The 17,776-nt window shown below is 41.7% G+C and overlaps 1 protein-coding gene across 2 annotated transcripts in view; it reads left to right on the forward strand.

The window, feature by feature from the left end:
* Window positions 1-16,688, forward strand: part of fnbp1l (formin binding protein 1-like) — a 53,710-nt gene extending 37,022 nt beyond the window's left edge. The window contains exons 3-15 of one of the 2 annotated variants that reach the window (XM_072681666.1): window positions 1,336-1,386; window positions 4,024-4,171; window positions 5,508-5,570; window positions 6,339-6,443; window positions 6,809-6,937; window positions 7,919-8,065; window positions 8,579-8,782; window positions 10,936-11,045; window positions 11,158-11,290; window positions 12,495-12,589; window positions 12,815-12,957; window positions 14,111-14,269; window positions 15,215-16,688. In XM_072681666.1, coding sequence (XP_072537767.1) covers window positions 1,336-1,386; window positions 4,024-4,171; window positions 5,508-5,570; window positions 6,339-6,443; window positions 6,809-6,937; window positions 7,919-8,065; window positions 8,579-8,782; window positions 10,936-11,045; window positions 11,158-11,290; window positions 12,495-12,589; window positions 12,815-12,957; window positions 14,111-14,269; window positions 15,215-15,222 — 1,495 coding nt within the window. In that variant the 3' untranslated portion in view covers window positions 15,223-16,688. Of the gene's footprint in view, window positions 1-1,335; window positions 1,387-4,023; window positions 4,172-5,507; window positions 5,571-6,338; window positions 6,444-6,808; window positions 6,938-7,918; window positions 8,066-8,578; window positions 8,783-10,935; window positions 11,046-11,157; window positions 11,291-12,494; window positions 12,590-12,814; window positions 12,958-14,110 lie in introns of both variants that reach the window. The other variant, XM_072681665.1, reaches the window with a different exon arrangement.
* Window positions 16,689-17,776: the final 1,088 nt, after the last annotated feature.

Genomic DNA, 17,776 nt, shown 5'->3' on the forward strand with positions numbered 1-17,776 from the left:
ACTGGTGTTCTTCTGCTTGGCGCACTTGTGAAACATTAGCAATCCAAGCCCAAGTACTGCTCCATTCAAAACTTTGCATCTAGCCAAGTACAGTCCAAATGCTCAGATGTGTTCTTGTGCTGCCCAGGTTATCAAAGATGCATCAGCTGGTGACTTGTGTGCACTTGGATCAGCCAAATATCCCAGAATGTGTTACACACCATACTGCTGTTCCAATTGCATAGTTACTGTACAATGTCCTCCCGACCTCAGTTTGTACAGGCGAGTCACACTTCCCAAGTCCGTACTACCGAGTACACTAGTCCAAACGGGTCATACCTTGTATTGAGAATCCCTTCCTGTTTTATTTAACCCCCAGACGTTTAGGTCTGTAAGGAAAGGTTGTAGATGCATATGAGTCTTGGTGATTGAAAAAGATCTAAGAAAAAATAGAAATCAGTCGTAACACTGTCTGGAAAAAAATTTGCAAGTAAAACAACTGCCGACTTGACCAGGTCAGGACGTCTTAGCAAGTTCAGCCAGAGAGCAGACTGCAAGACAAGTAAATTGTCATCACAGGACCTATAGATAGTGCTTGACACAGTCTATGTTGTCAGAACAGCATCTACTATCTAAAACAATATAAGTTGTGCAGGAAGGAAAGCCTTGCTGTCAAAAAAAGATCATACCCACAACCACTGGTTAGTCAGCAACATACACTCCTTATAACATATACGCCACCTTTTATCTGCATTAGTTTTTTCTAGGGTTGTGTCTGTTCTAGCAGTGCTGATTAATATAGTACTAAAGCATCAGCTCTGTAGAGGGAAGTATTCAGTGTGACCAGTCTTTATAAGTGAATTGGAGGAAGCACATTGAAAGGAAGTGGTAAGCATCATTAGCCCTGCTCGGTGGGCATCTGGGTGGGGGAGGAGAACTCATTTAGCGCCCCCCCCCCCCCCCCCCCACACACACACACACCCTGCAACCCCCACTGTATGTCCCTCGGGAGAGGAACATGCCGAAACATGGTGGGGCTTATTCTCTCGAGAGAATTGGTTTATCAGGGAACTACCCCGCTCCCTCCACCTGTAAATACAGCGTTTTGGGGAAGAACTGGAGCAAAGAGAGGAGAAATTAACATAGTGTTTGGTTTCTCCCCTGTCTTTGACCTAGTTTAGCCCTCTGATATGTAAACTACACAGACTGTTTAGTCTGACTTCTTTTGTTCTTGCACATGGAAATGAATAAGTAGAGCAATGTTTATGTTCAAAAACGTGGGTGTCTGAACTTATTGTTTCATAATTTCTGTGTGTGCATGTGTGTATTTTTCTAAATATGTCTGTTCTCTTACAGGAACCTGGTGAAGAAGTACTGCCCTAAGCGCTCCAAAGATGATGAACCTCGGTGAGTTTCACTTGCAACGTTATTTATTAAATTAAATGATTAAATTAATTAATCCTAATGAGAAACTGCTGTTGGCATACATGTCAAAATATGCACATCTAGACTTTGACAGAAATGCAATTAATACAATGAATACAAATTAATAACACACTCAAAGATCATACTATTCACCATCTCTTTTAAAGTAGTTATTGGTTTGGAGGGAAGGTTCTAAGAAGAACATTTAGTTGGTCTAGAACTCACGTGAAGATATATGAACCCTCTTTGGTTTCATTTGGCATCTATGATATCTATCTATATCATCATGCCTACTAAATACAGTGATCATCAATTTTCTCTGGGCATTTTCATTCCCAACCTTCATAATTAGCTGCAATAACATTGTCCGGTTATGAAGTTCACCAGAAGTGACATATGTGTGTATGACCGTGTATAATACTGCATTGTATACCATTACCATCTGCCTATAAACCACTAGAATGGTTCCTGTGTCCCATGTCTAAAAATAAAGCATGCACGGTACTGCTGCAGCACCACATGGTGCGTGTGATCGTTGTGAACGACCTCATTGATTAGTGTAGGAGTCTATTGCTCAAGGTATGGTGCATTAGGTGGCCCGTTGACTGCGTCTGGACTTAAGAATTTTGGGCTTTATCACATCATCTAAATGGCAGTTTTCACCATAGTTCTGCAAAGCCACCGCAACAGTTTCTGTGACACAAAAGTGGCCGGCGCATAGAAAGGCCAGTTTGCAATAAAGGGCTTTTAGCCAGATTGAGGATGCTGAGGTTGATTTAGTCGTCGTAATCAGTGATGGACGGAGGGAGTTTTGGCTGGGCGTCAGTTTAGGAGTCTCCCTCTTGCTTTAATAAATTCTGTTAGATGTGCATCACTTGACATTGCAGGACTCCGGACCCATCCACATTCCATCCTGTGCTGTTTGAGTGGGTGGACATGCTGAATTGAGCGGGACAGTGCAGGGGAGATTGTTTGCTTTTGATGAAGCACTGCAGTCCCCCTTCTTCAAACACTCGGGCGTCTGCTGCGTCATGCACAAAGGATCCTCTCGTCAGTGTGTGCGCGTGTGTCCGATTTTAATAAAGTGAGCAGGTCAGGCTTGTCTGCTTGGCAATCTGTCAATTCCAGCAATCTCTAGTCCACATATTGTAAGTGTAGTTGATGTGGAGGTGTGCATGAACAGTGCCTAATGGTGCCTATGCCATCAGACTAATGTAGAGCATAAAGAAATTCATGTTTTAGTCGTTTATGAAGCTGTGGTGAATCCTCATTTGCACATTTGTGTATGTAAGGTTGAAAGTTGGATGTTTTGCATTGCATGCAGCATTTGTCTTTCCAGTCAGGGCTGAGGAAACTCGATATGAATGCATTGGAAAGCAGGTCATCAGTCAAGACTAGCAGTCCAATGGTCTGGGTACTGATATGGAACGGTCATGGTTCTGCGTGGCTTCCACCCGAGAACCTTAAGCTGTTAGCCGCTAGGAAGTAAAGTTGGGATTTGCATGGTATTGCGAGAATTGTAGTAAATTTAGATGTATCCTTATGGGAACAGTAGTTTTGTTGTCTCTCTCCTGTCCCGTCCCAATTTTTCTTCTCTCTCTCTCTTGAAATGAGACATTGTAGTTTGCGGTGTAGTTTTGTGAAAACATGGATGTTTAGACTTTTAAATGTATTGTTGTTTGTTGTTTATTTCTCTCTCTTTTTTCTTTTTTTCCCTCTTTTTCAATGTGCTCTCTTTTTGGGAAACATTCTGGTTTTGGACTGAACTGACAGTGAGCATTGATTATGGAGTTCACTTTGTTCTAGTCATATTTTCTAGTCTTATTTCTAGTCATATTTGCTATGTTAATCAATATCTTAATCACTATTACCAGTGTTTCAGAAATGGTGGCATCATCAAGAAATATTTAGTAGTAATAGTAGTAAGTGGCTACACTAATAAACTGCCAGAAAATCACACACTCTTACACTTCCTCTACTCATTGTGGTTTCCGTTGTTTTTACAAATCTGTTTACACTGAGAACAATCATTACAATGGCTAAAATAACATGCATTTTAGAACAGGTGATTTTATGTAAACACACACACAGTATATCTCTTATATATTTATCTAGATAGCTGCCCATGAAGCCATTGAGGACCTTTTTTTGCTAGTCGTCTGTGTGTTTTGGAGCATTTCAATCCAGTGGTTACTTGCTAGCATCCAAGTAACATAAGAAGTAATGGAAGCATGCGCCCAACCAATGAGCATTTGGCAGTCGTCTCCTTTGGCTCAAACCATATTGAGGATTCAGAGAGATGCTAATGTGATGTAATGTGATGCTAATGTGGTTCCTAACACTATGTGACATTCCTTACAAAATGGCCAAAAGTGCAGATTATTATTAAATAGGATGTATGGCGTATGCTCCAGTGCAAAGCAGCGGCCGTCTTTATGTAAGGTCTGTCTGGTCGGGGTCATTTGGAGAATCTTTTTTTTTGATTAGTATTTTGGCTGAACCCTTGCCTTGAGTCATAATGGAGAAATGTGCCGACAGTCTGCTGATTAAATGTATGTTCTAATGACATTCAGGATCAAAGCGCTGAGGAGAGTGAGAGAGTGTGTGTCTGTTTTACAGGTTCACATCATGCCTGTCGTTCTACGCCATACTGAATGAGCTGAATGACTATGCGGGTCAGCGAGAGGTCGTTGCCGAGGAGATGGGTCACAGGGTGTATGGAGAGCTGATGCGGTACTCGCAAGACCTGAAGGCTGAGAGGAAACATGTAAGGATATTTTTGAGTGTTTATTGACTTGGAAAGAGCCTGAAACGGGAATTTATGCATCAGTACACACAATATAACACCTTTTACTTAACTGACTGCAATGGTCAGTTATTAACTGTAAATGCCTTATTTGAGTTTTCATTTGTCTTGTTTTGCCATATAATACATTTATTGAGTAATTTAAGCAGTTCTTGTAAAGCATTTCTAGTAAATGTGGGGCTCTGATTTTGGTAAAAATGCCCAGATGAAGTTCTACAAGCCTATTAAAACCCCTTTTGTTTTGCTTCAGAATGAAACTTGCTGTATTTTCTTTTCTAATATTATAAAAATAGATTCCTTTTTTTTTTTTTTTTTTTTTGCTGTCTTTTGTGTCCTCTTGGCGTGGTAGCTAGCTGATAAAATAGCTGGTCGGCTGGATTATCTTTTTATCTTTGCTGGGATAAAGCCTTTATGCCTTCTCCAGTCAGAAATGAGAGTTTAGCCAAGCTGTGGCTTGCTTTAGCCAAGGCCGTCCGCTACTTAATTCTCTGGACATCCTAGCATTAGCTTTTAGTCCTTTTTCACCTAGCTTCCAAATTCTCCCGACATAGCTGATTCATTTTTCCTCAAAAGGTTTTTAGTAGTGGGTAGGTGTATGTATGTTTTGTGGACATAAATAAAATGAGTCAAGACCGTTATGTAACGGTTTGGATGTAGCCGTTTTTCCAGTTCAGTTTTGGTTATGCCTGAAGGAGGAAACACCAGTGTTTAAGCTTCACGGTTTGTCACTTCCATGTCCTGAACTCTCATTATTTAACTAAGGCAAGATGAATACAGTTTTACATTGTAGGGACCCTTTAAACTCTGAGTAGAATCTCAGAAACTTAAATAGGGGTGTGCGTGCGTTTGTGTGTTGAAATCTGCCTACAATGTTTTGATGGTTTAATGTACCAAAAAATGTCATCATTCATTTTTCCACAACCATTTTCCAACCTCATTTTACCCTTTACAAATAAACAGGCTGTTTTTGTAACTGTGCCTTTAAGACCACTGTTCTGATTGGCTGCCCTGCACTTGCCAGCCTTCATGGCAACAAAAAACAAGAAGTTAAAAAAGTCTGTCTTTGCAGCATAGTTTTCTATATATGGATCAAATGGGCTGGTAGAGAATGATCTATTTGGAAACGCGCTAGGAGTGTTTACACACGACTGTCATCCTATGCTGCTAAGCTGCTAAATATGGGTGCATTTTTCACCACTTCTCATACATCAATAGCAGCCAGTGTTATTAGACAACCGCTCTATCGGTCAGGCTCCGCTCGTTAACCAATCTTGTGTGTGTTGGTCATGTTCCCCAGCATCTTCAGGAGGGGAGAAAAGCCCAGCAGTGTTTGGACCAGTGCTGGAAACAAATGGACAATGTAAGTAGTTGTGGGATTGTGTGTTTGTGTAGGGTTGACCGATCTACAAACTTTTTCTCCAGCTGTGACCTGATCTCCCTCTCTTGCGTCCAGATCCACAAATCCACATCTGTGTGTGTGTGTGTGTGTGTGTGTGTGTGTGTGTGTGTGTGTGTGTGTGTGTGTGTGTGTGTGTGTGTGTGTGTGTGCGAGAAAGAGAGAGTGAGTGAGTGGGTGAGAGAGGGAGGACAGGAACAGAAAGGAGGAAGGGAAGCAGAAGACTGTTGGCATAAGTTAATGTGCACTACCTACTCACCCCCTTTCGTCTCTTCAAAACACACATGCACTCTGTTACCCCACACACTGCAGACTGTACCGCTGTGCAGCGTGGAGCAGTCTGTGTGTGTTGTAGAAAGTGAAGCTGGATTGTTTTTGCAGCTCTTTTAGTCTGTGCAAGTGCTAGCCAGCAACAGCTGAATCTCACATTGAGTGGCCATGCTGTAATGCCTTAGGTATTCCTCTTTGTGCACTGTCACAAAATGAAATGCAGATGTTCTGACACACTCCAAAGCACAGATTTCATTACCACTTTCTCTTTCATCCACTGATTGTTTGCTACTAGATTGGATTCTGTCTGGTTGCGTGTAAATAGTGATACTAGCTGTTTGATGGCTTAATGCCCATTATGCATTAGCTGGGAGATGCCTGGTGTTTAGCTGCAAGACTGTTGTGTGGTTCCAGCTGATGTTTGGTGTGTGTTTTTGTGTTTTTCCTGTGTGAACGTGGCAGAGCAAGAAAAAGTTTGAGCGAGAATGCAGAGAAGCAGAGAAGTCCCAGATCATCTTTGAGAGGTTAGACAACGACATCAACGCCACAAAGTCAGAGGTGGAAAAGGTAGGCAAACGGCTTCCAGGCGATCGAGAGTCAGTCGCATTACATACATTATAAGCAATGTGTTCGATAGGACCTACTAGGGGCAAAATACTACTATTGCAATTACAGTGCTACATACGGTCATTGAGAGACCTTGAAATACATTAAACACTCATCATTGGTGTATGATTTAATATGTGTGGCTAAAGACTGATGGTGATGTTAAACTGCATTTGTACAACCATAAGTCCTGCCCCTAAAACCATATTTTAATTTTCCCAGTTATTCCAGTTATCCGTTCTGGATAGTTTCTTCAATTACTTCAAAATTAGATGAAGCCCTGCTCCTCCTCTTCCCCTCTTCCCCCCTTCCCCCTCCTCCTTCAGGCCAAGTCCCAGCTGTATTTGAGAACCCACATGGCGGACGAGAGTAAGAATGAATATGCTGCTCAGCTCCAGAACTTTAACGCTGAACAGTGGAAGCACTTCAACGTGGCCATCCCACAGATATTCAAGGTGAATTTCCCCCATTTCTCTTTCTCGTAGTAGTTTTCCATCTGCACTGTTTTTTGTTTTTTTTGTTTTTTTTCCCTAGCTGAACTACTGAACAGATTGTTGTGTGCTAGGCTTGAACCGATTGATTGCCTCTGTTGTGATGGTTGGATCATCAGGCTGGATGATTTAAATGGTCTGTGGCTTTTGTTAAAATGCACAAAAGGAGTCTTGTCATTTTAATGTGTAGTCAGTACCTTATATCATGAGTCTTATGTTGTCTGGCTTAAGAATGTTCTAAAGCAAGAAATGTGTATATATTCATTTATTGAAACTGTGTCCATGCTTTCCAAACAGGTAAAGCTGCTGGTGATGCGTTTCCCTAGTGAAATACAAAAGAGGGCTTAGCTGACCAGTCACTGACCATTTACTTTATGAAATCTAAAAGAAATAAAATGATAGACCACCATAACAGTAGTAGGTAGCATATAATGTATCACAGTTTATTGGCTGTAAAAGCAGGATTTTACAAAGCTGTCCAAAACTGTCTAAAACATACTTGGCAAATTCGCAGATTTATGACTGGAATGTCAGCATGTCTATCCTCTTCAGGCTTTTCTGAAGGGTTAACCCCATTTACCTTTTGAGCTTTAGGTTATTTGAGAAACAAACAGGTCATTTTGATGTACTTTTGAAATTGTTCAGTCCTCACCACTGAGTTGGTTGTTATTTATTTATTTATTTAGATCCGTGGGCTCCTACCCTGCTCGTGGAGAGCTTCCTTCTCGCAGAACTTGGATATAATGTCAACCCACTTCACTTGATTCAATTTGGGTTGGCGTTAAAACTGCAGGAAGGTAGCTCTCCAGAAGGAGAGTTGGCGACTACTGATTTGGCTGCAGCTAGTGGGTGCAAACAGTGTTTTAAAAGTATTATGAAACGTTTGGCATTGAACCTTTCAGCTTGTATGTCTAAAATAATCTGTGGGTTTGTTTATTTTTGCAGAATCTACAGGACATGGATGAGAGGCGGACAGTAAAACTGGGCGAGACGTACCGGAGCTTTGCTGAGGTGGAGAGAAAAGTCATTCCTATCGTTTCCAAGTGTCTGGAGGGCATGGTGACTGCTGCCAAGAATGTGGATGAGCGCAGGGTGAGTACAGATACAGAAACATCTCAAATATGGAGTTTTCACAGTCCTGGTATTGTAGGCTGGCATATCGCATTGCCAGAGCTTTAATATAGAAGCAACACAGCAAAGCAGTCATTGCTGAATTTGTAGAGCATGGATCACTCTCCCATATATTTGCAGTGATTATACTGTGAAACTATTAAGAAATGCTGCATCTGCTTTTGGGTTGCATGCAACGAAGCGTACCCATCTGCGTCAGCCTGACTTTGCAGCCTGACATTTGACAGTGCCTAAGATTTATTGCATGTAATCTAAATAATATAAATTATAACTACCCAGCCAGTGGATTGATTGCTCTCTAGTGTATAAGGTTTGAAGACAATTGCAGACACGCAGGCCAGTGCTCAGCCATCAGTGTAGTGGAATACACTAGTAATCTTACTCTGTATAATCTGCTGCCTGATTCGGGTAGCTCTGTGATTTAATGATCAGAGAATTTATTGCTTCAACCTAATGATGTCATTCTACCCACAGGATTCAGGAATTGTAGTGGAGTCGTTTAAATCCGGCTTCGAGCCCCCAGGTGACTTCCCTTTCGAGGACTTCAGTCAGAACATCCAGCGCACAGGATCAGACGGTACCATCGGAACCCCTAAAAATGACGCAGGCAAGCCTGACCCCAAACACGCGATCGGAAAGGCCAAGAACAAACTGTGGCTCTTCGGGAAGAAGCCTAAAGTGAGTACACTGCCGCAGAATCCTGTAGACATGCTAATACAACACCTTCCTCATTACCTTCTCGCATGTCGACACTGTGTTTCACTGCAGTAATTCCTTATTTCAGCTGTTTGTCTTGCACAGTTTGCATTCCTGGGTGACATTTTTACATCAGGTTCTTCTTGCTAATGATTATAAGGCACATGCTTTCAGAACAAGTTACGTAAACCCAGTCTTACAAGCCAGCACAAGACTTTGACCTGCCAGGCCTGTAAAAGGGTTCAACCTGCAGTTAATCAGTAACCCGCTATTTATGGCATTACACCTCATACTGGCATTCAACCAGGGCATTACGGGTTGTTATTCTTTCATTTAACATCATTTCTTGACCACAGTGTGCTTTACCGTTTCACTATTGGAAGGATCTCATGCTCAGGCTTAGATCTAAGGCAAATTTGTTGTATTCATGTTTCTTTCTTTTTTTCTTTTTTTTTTTTTTTTTAAACCGTGGTTTTGACAAACCATGGCCAATGCTTTTTTTGTTGCTTGTTTGTTAATTTGGTTGTTTTTGTTGAGTTGTTGACCTTCTCATACTTTGTTGCCCCAGTTTCCTCCGTCCATTCCTCCCCCACCCCTCCCTAGTTTCCCCCATGCCCATTTCCAGTCTCCTAAGTTCTCTACTGAGAGGATAGCTCAGTGTCTGAATGAAATGCGAACGGTAAAGTCCAAGATCCCATCTTTCCGGGGTCTGAAGAGAGGGGTAAGAGCCTACTGAAGTGTGTGCGTGTGTTTGCAGTGATTTTCAGTTATTGGCTAATCTTTCAGACAAATAAAGCTCAAATAAATTCGTTTTCATGTGATACACTAGGTGCTGTATATCACAGTTTTAGAGTGCTGCTCTTGGATCAGTTCTGGATTGGATAGATTGAGGACAGGAGTTGATGCTAGACTAGCACTCATGGTTGTGAAAGGATTTTGTCTAGGGTTAAAATCAAGGCTTAAAGGTTTTTCAGAGATATCTGGGCACATTTTAAGTCTTTCCTCCCTACCTATGCTACACTTTAAAAAATAAAGGTGCAAAATGGAACCAAAAAGGATTATCCAGGGTTTTGGTTTTAGGAAAAAAAAAACTTCTCATTGGAAGGTGCCATAGTGTCTAATCTCCAAATAGTCATTATTTTTCTAGAATCATACATTTCAGCCAAGAACCGATTAGCAACCTTTATTTTTAAGAGTGTTTTCATACTTTCAACCAGACGCTGATCTGTAAGCCACTAACACCACTCGGGTGGTTCTTGGGCACATTTGCAATTAGCAGTCAGTTGCTAACAACAAAACGTCACCGTAAATGAACTGTTCAGCTCAGTGCTTACATTCTCTTTCAAAGGTCCCCCAACCTGATGCCTTCTACCTAAAGCATAAGTGAATGGTGGCCTTTCGTCAGACCGAGGAGGTCAATAGTGGTCTGTAGTCTATGACCGGTGTGTGTTGACTGCCATTGTGACACTAACTATACCGTCACCTCCTTGCTGTGTTAACCCTATCTAACCCTGGGGAACCTTTTTGGACACGGTTGTGGTGCTAGGCCTCCAGGCACCGGCAAAAGCCTGCGGTATCAGCATGACACAGTGCTGTTATTATCTCAAACCCTTCCTTGGAGCCACCGTATTGCCCAATGCTGATGAGATACTTGTGTCATTGTGTGTTTTCTGTGTGTTTGTGAATGGCGTGGTCTAACCACAACTGCTAAGTGGTCAGTGAAGCTGGTGAGTATGAAGGTGGTATAGTGTGGAGTGCTGTAGAAGTAGCCACGCCTGTGGACTTGAGTAGAGTCCTAGAGTAGGTCCAGTTTTAGGATCCCTCTCAGTTCCAAAGATGGAGAACGAGACAAAACACAACTGTTCTTCCCTTCTCTTTTTGTTGTTAAGATGTCCTCCTCAAAGTTTCGGTGGGTTACACATTGTAAACGAGTCAGTGAATTATGCTATACTAAAAACACATTTCATTGCATTCTGTAACAGTACAGTGAGCCCATGAAGCTCTTGGAAGGACATCTCTCTTAGGATCTATTTTGGCTTCATAGTGCTCACTGAGGCTGTAGCTGCGTGAGGGTGTCTGAAGCATACACAAGTTTAAACATGTCAGCGGCTAACAGCTTAGCTGTGTCTCCCCAGGCCCCAAACCTTGAGGATCTCAGCCACCTCCCACCGGAACAGAGACGTAAGAAACTACAGCAGAGGATTGACGAGCTGAGCAGAGAACTTCAGAAAGAAATGGACCAAAGGTGTGTCCCCAGGATAACTCTGCCCATAAAATATTTATTCTTATGTATATTTATTCATTAGACTATTATTTTTGTGAGAGAATTCTCTCTCAGTAAATCTCTCGTCTTTCAGAGATGCGCTTAACAAAATGAAGGACGTTTATGAGAAGAACCCTCAGATGGGCGATCCTGGGAGTCTCCAGCCCAAGATTTCAGAGACCATATGCAACATGGAGAAGCTGCGCTCCGAGATCCACAAAAATGAGGTAACCTCCCCAGTGAAGCGCCCCATTGTTATGGTCATATAAGGAAATGCAGCCCCCAAGGCACATCTGGAGAAATGAGCTGTAGTGCAATGCCTGACAGCACTGTGTGCTAGTGACACCTTGTGGAGTAATGGACACGGTGCATCTGCTCTGTTTTTCAGGAAGACGCACTGATGTGATGGTACAGAATATTTCAACAACAACAAAAAAAAAAAAAACCCACATTTACATAATTTCCCCTTAACCCTAAATGTTGTTTGTCAGCCAGGACATCTTGAAGCTGCAGTGCAACTGAAATCTTTATACGAATTAGCAGTGTTGTGACTATCTTATGTAAAACAGGTCCATTTCAAAACCCCCCGTTTCATAACTGCCTTGATGCGCCCAAAAGTAACATACACCCAGTCCACTAGCGAAAGCCTTGTAAGACAAGTTGAACGGCTACAAACGCTTTAGCATGCTTACTACACACCGAGAGGACATGGAAAGGACCCAGAAATGACACAAACACTATCCAGACTCAGGAATAATTACAAGAAAATAATAGTTTGTTGGGGCTAGGGTAGGCTACGTGGCCCCTGTGATCTGTTACGTTGACATAAACCAGCCTAAAAAGCAGAGCTTATCTTTTTTTTTTTTTTTTTTTTTTAAGCCACAGAAAGTGGTACAACTCTGCATGTTTCATGGAACAGAATAACAGGGTTGTAAATATGTAAAACCACATTTAGGCTTTTCATTTTCATTTTCCACCTGATATTTGGAACATACCATTCATGTGTTGTGTTATATTCACATAAAGCAAAAGCATTTTTACCTGTTAGATCATGTTCTCTGCATATCGTAATTATTTGAAACAAAGTCGCTGAGAGATCAGGTTTTTTAACTGGCAGCGGTAAATAGAACTGCAGAATTAGCTTTAGGTTTTTAACTTTGGGCCAGTGGGTTAATAGAGAACCACATTAGTCAGTTTCACATAAGCCTATTTAAATTACTTTGGACAGTTTAGGCAGGTCATTTAAATATGTTATATGTTACTTGTTATTACCTTTGTTGTCCCTTGCTCAAAAGCAAACTTCAGACTCCAGATGATGTCTTAGCTGACAACAGTTAGGATAAGGTGTAAATTGAACGCTGAGCTATTTCTTTTGTGAATTTAAGAAACGTTTGTTACTAATTCTCCACTCTCCCTCACGCTCTCTGTCAGACTTGGCTAGCAGAAGTGGAAGGGGGGAAGCAGAGTACCCGTAGTGACCGGCGGTCCAGCACGGATGTGAATCATGCTCCTCATGGCAGAGAGAGGTGGGTGTTTTAATCTGTAGCTGTCATAAATTGGGGACAATATGATTATGCTACACAAATCTGATCTCCTCTCATTGAGCGTGTCTAAAGCGGTCACCTCCCACACGGTCATTTACTCAGTCCAAACCTGAGGGCAGCGGCTTGTCCTTATTAAGAATTAACAGTACAGTCAGTATATGTAGATTCAGGATACACTTTCTAGTTGTTTTTCTCTGTGTGTTGTAGTCCTGAGGGCAGCTACACAGATGATCACAGCCAGGAGCACCGGTCCCCCCCACAGCCTGACCCACACGAATTTGACGACGAGTTTGACGACGATGATCCTCTTCCTGCAATCGGACACTGCAAAGCACTCTACTCTTTTGATGGTACAAAAATACATGTGTATAGGAAAGCTTGGATTGGGCTAGGTTTCCCAAAGGTGCATCCGTAAAGTAATGTTACCACTGGGCTTCTTGATGGGAGTCTAAGGTGTTGTCATCAGACCAAGTGGAAAATAAAGCAGGCTTGTATCTACATAACTAGGTTAAATAGAAAAGCTAAGCTGCTTGTCCATATAAAAAGTATATATGTAGGTGATTCCTATGGAATTTTTTTCCTGAAGTGACTCCAAACTTCTCTAGTAGAAATTTACTAACATCAGTTTTCATTGGTAGGGATTCACTGATCTAGGAATTCTGGGCCGATGCCAATATTATAATTATGTATGCATGTGCCAATGCCAATAGTGCCAATACACTTTTACATTTATAAAATGCAGATCGTAAAAATACAGCATTGCAGAGAAATATAGTACTTATTTCTGCAGTAACAACTGTAGTAAAATTAAATATAAAAATCATGTTTATTTTCCACTACAAAATACATCACACAAATGGTATGTTGCATATCCAAATTATTAGAACAATAATTGTGTTTCTAAATCTATTTATATACACACTTGTACTTCCCTTGTGGGTAAAAGCTTCTATAATCTTTGAAAAGGTATCAATACGCAGTGGGTATGTGGGTGTAATAATAAATATAAAATTGAAATATAAAATATTTGGATCATAAAATAAATAGTTATATTAAATTGTGTGTATTATTATCATTTATTATTATTATTAATAATAATAATAAAAATAATAATCTCGCTTGGTAAAGTCTAGAGAAGGGCAAAATTGTAAAAATAATACCCTATAATTAATGTTTTCACAATACACAATATTTGACGCAATATTTGACACAATATTTGAACATGCAGTCAAAATTCACCAGTAGTAGTAAACTGGGAAATGGCATCCTACTACTATTCTATACTTTACTTACTATACAAGATTTTTTTTTATAGATATATCATACAATACATGTCAGATGTTATGAAAAAATAAATATTGACATACAGAAGCATGAAAATAATGTATACTGCAAGTGTCATGAGTCCACTTCTAATAGTATGCAGATTTTCCCCCCAAATGATCGCTTACATCAACACCACCCCCCCCCCCCCCCCCCCTTTCCTTCTGTCTGTCTTCCCAGGCTCTAATGAGGGCACGTTGGTGATGAAAGAAGATGAGGTGCTGTACGTTATAGAGGAGGATAAAGGAGATGGGTGGACACGAATCCGTAAGCAGAGTGGAGAGGAGGGTTACGTGCCTACATCCTACGTGGAAATCACACTGGAGAAACACAGCAAAGGTGCGGTCACCTACATTTGATCATCCACGGCATGGTGGCCTGTTAAGACATCATGAATGGGAACACATGCTTGTCAGAACTGACTCTAGCACTCGGGCAGTAATGCTGCCAATGTGCTCTGTTCACTGTGTGAGCCCATGGACAAACGTACATATGTGCATGCAGAAACACACACTTACACATATATACACACACACCGTTCTCACAGTTGTGGAGAGGTTTTCCTCAGTGGCAGGTTAGTCGTTTCTTCGAAACCTGTGTTTTATTACATTTTTAATGTTTTTAATGTATCAAATACACTGTTCTTAACGTGTTGCATGTTGTTTCTTCATGGAAATTTTGAGCAAAGTTGATAAAAGTGAGCATTTCTTCAATTTCCTTTGTGATTATCTGTATCCCTTATTTTGTGGTGAACTCTCAGCACTACAGCTTGTTTTCCCCTATTTTCTTCCAATAATGCAGTAGGATAAAGAGAGATTTTAAGTACCTGTGATGTTTCTGTGCCACTGTTGAATGAATGTTACCCTTTGTTCAGTATGTTTTATTCAGCCTGGACCGTCCTACACAGAAGTCCAAAGCTGCGTTTCAGCAGATCTCCTCTAGGTGGTAGTGTTGCATGAGAGGTTTGATACCACCTTGTAATCAGTGGCCAGACTTCCAAAGTCAGAAATCTCTGAGAATAGTTGCGAGGATTTGCTTATTAAATCAAGAAGTAGTGCTTCCTATGAGCCTTGAGTTATTGGGAGCATCACATGCCCTGCATGCACAAGCAATGAGCACTGTTGTCTATGATTACTGGGTGCATCAGCATAACGCAAATTGTAGGTGCTTGTGCTGGTGGGTCTTGTCTTTATATAATTGATCGTCTTGTTGCTGGGCATCCCCTCTTACTCTAGTGTTGGTCAATGTGAGTGACTGTGCTCTTTCCTCTCTCTGTGGCTACAGGTTCCTGAGTGGATGAGTGAGGGCTCTGTGGTGTTGGTGGAGGGGACATGCTGCTCTGGGTCTGTTAGTAGGTAGTGCAGGGGGGTTCAGACTATTTGGAAGACTGAAGGAGACGTGTGTGATTGGGGCAGGTTGCAAGTCTTGCATGCTGACATTCTGTCATTGCCATTAACATCATTCCATTGCAGCAGAAGCTTTGTGGGGTAGGTGTGGTAAAGGGTTGGAGAGGGGAGGGGCATAGCGGGAGGTGTCAAAAGCATGGGAGAAAGCTGACGAAACCCAAAGAGCTGATCTGATTGATGTATTGATCCTGATTAGTGTGCCTGGCACTAACATTCCGCCTTGTTGCAGACCATTCCAGCATCGTCATGGGAACATACGATTGCCTGCATCATTCCCGTCCATTTTCCCGCCCTAACACGCATGATCCAAACTTGTCATTTCCTCCCTCAGGACTGAGCAGTCAGCCCCTACTAGGATGTAACCACTTCAGCCTGTTCATTTCTAATCCCTTTTAACTCCACCCGTGTGATGTCGTCTTGTCTTGTGTCCATTATTGAGTTGTTTATTTTTCCTTTTCCATTTCGAACACATTCCCTGATGCATCCGTCATGAATGTTGTGAGTCTGTGTCATGCCGCTTCATGCCTCCACCAGAGCATGAATGAACCAGGGCAGTAGATGCAGGGCGGGACCACAGTAGCCATTGCAACACCCAAAAACAACCCCCCCTCCTCAGACCAGCAGGGGGAGCAGGGACGCGTCGCCATAAACGAGGTGGACCAAAAGCGGGGCTTGTGACGACTCTCGAAAATTCACTCAGCATTCCAGCAATCCACGTCCTTTCAGCCTGTGGACACCCTTCATCTCCATTCCAGCGCCACAGCGATTTCACATGTGCTTGAAGAACACGCAAGGGCCTCGTAATCATCGGGCTCCGAAAACATCCTTCAGTGCGTCGGTTTTGTGAATGTGATTTCCTGCATATATTAAAAGGATGCGTATGCACGTGGATGTATATGCATACATATGTATATACCTAGTTAGTTTTTATTACTGAACTGTAAGTATTAACAACTTTTATTTCATACTGAATGTGTTTTTATCGTGTCTTTTTATAGGGTTTTTAACCGAGCAAATGACTTTTTCGCTTCTAAACAAGTGTGCCGTTATCTTTGTAATCATCGCCTCTTATTGTTTTTGATTTGTTTTTGTTTGTGTGTTGTGTCTGAACACACTACTCTGTATCAGACCCTGGTCTTAACCAATGCACTTTTTTTTTTTACCCTTTTTTACCCTATTGCATTTGAATTTGAACTTCAGTGAATGAATGAATGAATGAATGAATGATGCTGGCTCTGACTGCTACCTTTGTATAAATATATTGTACAGTAAGACAGTGGTGACCACTATGTTCTGGGTTGTGTTAGAGCGAGAGCAAATGAGAAATAAATACTAAAGTCTTTTTGTCCCAATCCTTCTGTTTTACATATGGTTTGTAACCGTCTTGGCTCCATATTCCACGTGGAGGGCAGATATTGCTCTCTGAAACGTTGGACAATGATGTTGAACAAAGGGTGAGACTCCGCACTAGTAGTCATAGGCTCCGGTCAGTGTGTTGTCTTTTGTTAAGTTACACACTGATGATAAACAAAATTTCATAGAATTGCATATTTTGGTGGTCTACTGAGACACCAGATCTCTAGTTTCACTTATCTATGGCATTAATGTTGCTTCACAAACCAAAGAATGCTACTTTTTAAAGAATACGATCATCCTTTATTTCAACTGCACAGCAGTATGATGGAGTTTAGCCTCTGCATTTAGCATAACCCATCAGTTGCAGACAGATGCAACACACACACGCACAACGAGCGCGGTGGGCAGCCACCTTGGACCTGGGGAGCAATCAGCGGTTAGCTGCCTTCCTCAAGGGCACCTCAGTCCAGAATGTTAAGGTCAGTCCTTCAATCTCTCCACCCAATTCCTGCCAGTCCTGGGGATTGAACCTTCTGGTCCTGGTCCAACCTTCAACTAAACAAGCCAGAGGCAACAGTGGCACGGGAAAACTCAAACCAAGGGGTTTCAAAAGGGGAACATGTCCTCTTCTGGTCAACAGTGGAGGTTGTAAAGCACATTGTAAAGCCAGTAAACACTTATTTTGACTACTGTTCACAAACCATCTCAGAGGAGGACTCTTACAAAAATACCAAATATCCACAGACACTATCTTAACCAAACTTGTATAATTTAAGCTTCTGATTCTGGTTTCCAATAAAAAAGGCCTTGTTTTACTCAGTTGGAGAGAAAGTTGCTAGCACTTAATTATTTGGCCTGCTTCAATCAAGTGCCTAACTAGAGACCAAATGTATATGTTTGTAAACAAAGCAAAGCAGGAAGGGCATGCTCTCCTGGATTTCCTCAGAAGGCCGCAGCCTCGTTTCCTGTAGTTTGGTGTTGGGCTCGGGTCAGGATACAGGCAGACATCTCGATGAGCAGCTTTGGGGTAAAGGCTGGTATTTAAACAAACTCCCCATGCTCATTTCCCCAGCATTACACACCC

The sequence above is a fragment of the Salminus brasiliensis genome, chromosome 6 (genome assembly GCF_030463535.1).
Source record: "Salminus brasiliensis chromosome 6, fSalBra1.hap2, whole genome shotgun sequence".
NCBI classification, from domain to species: Eukaryota; Metazoa; Chordata; class Actinopteri; order Characiformes; family Bryconidae; genus Salminus; species Salminus brasiliensis.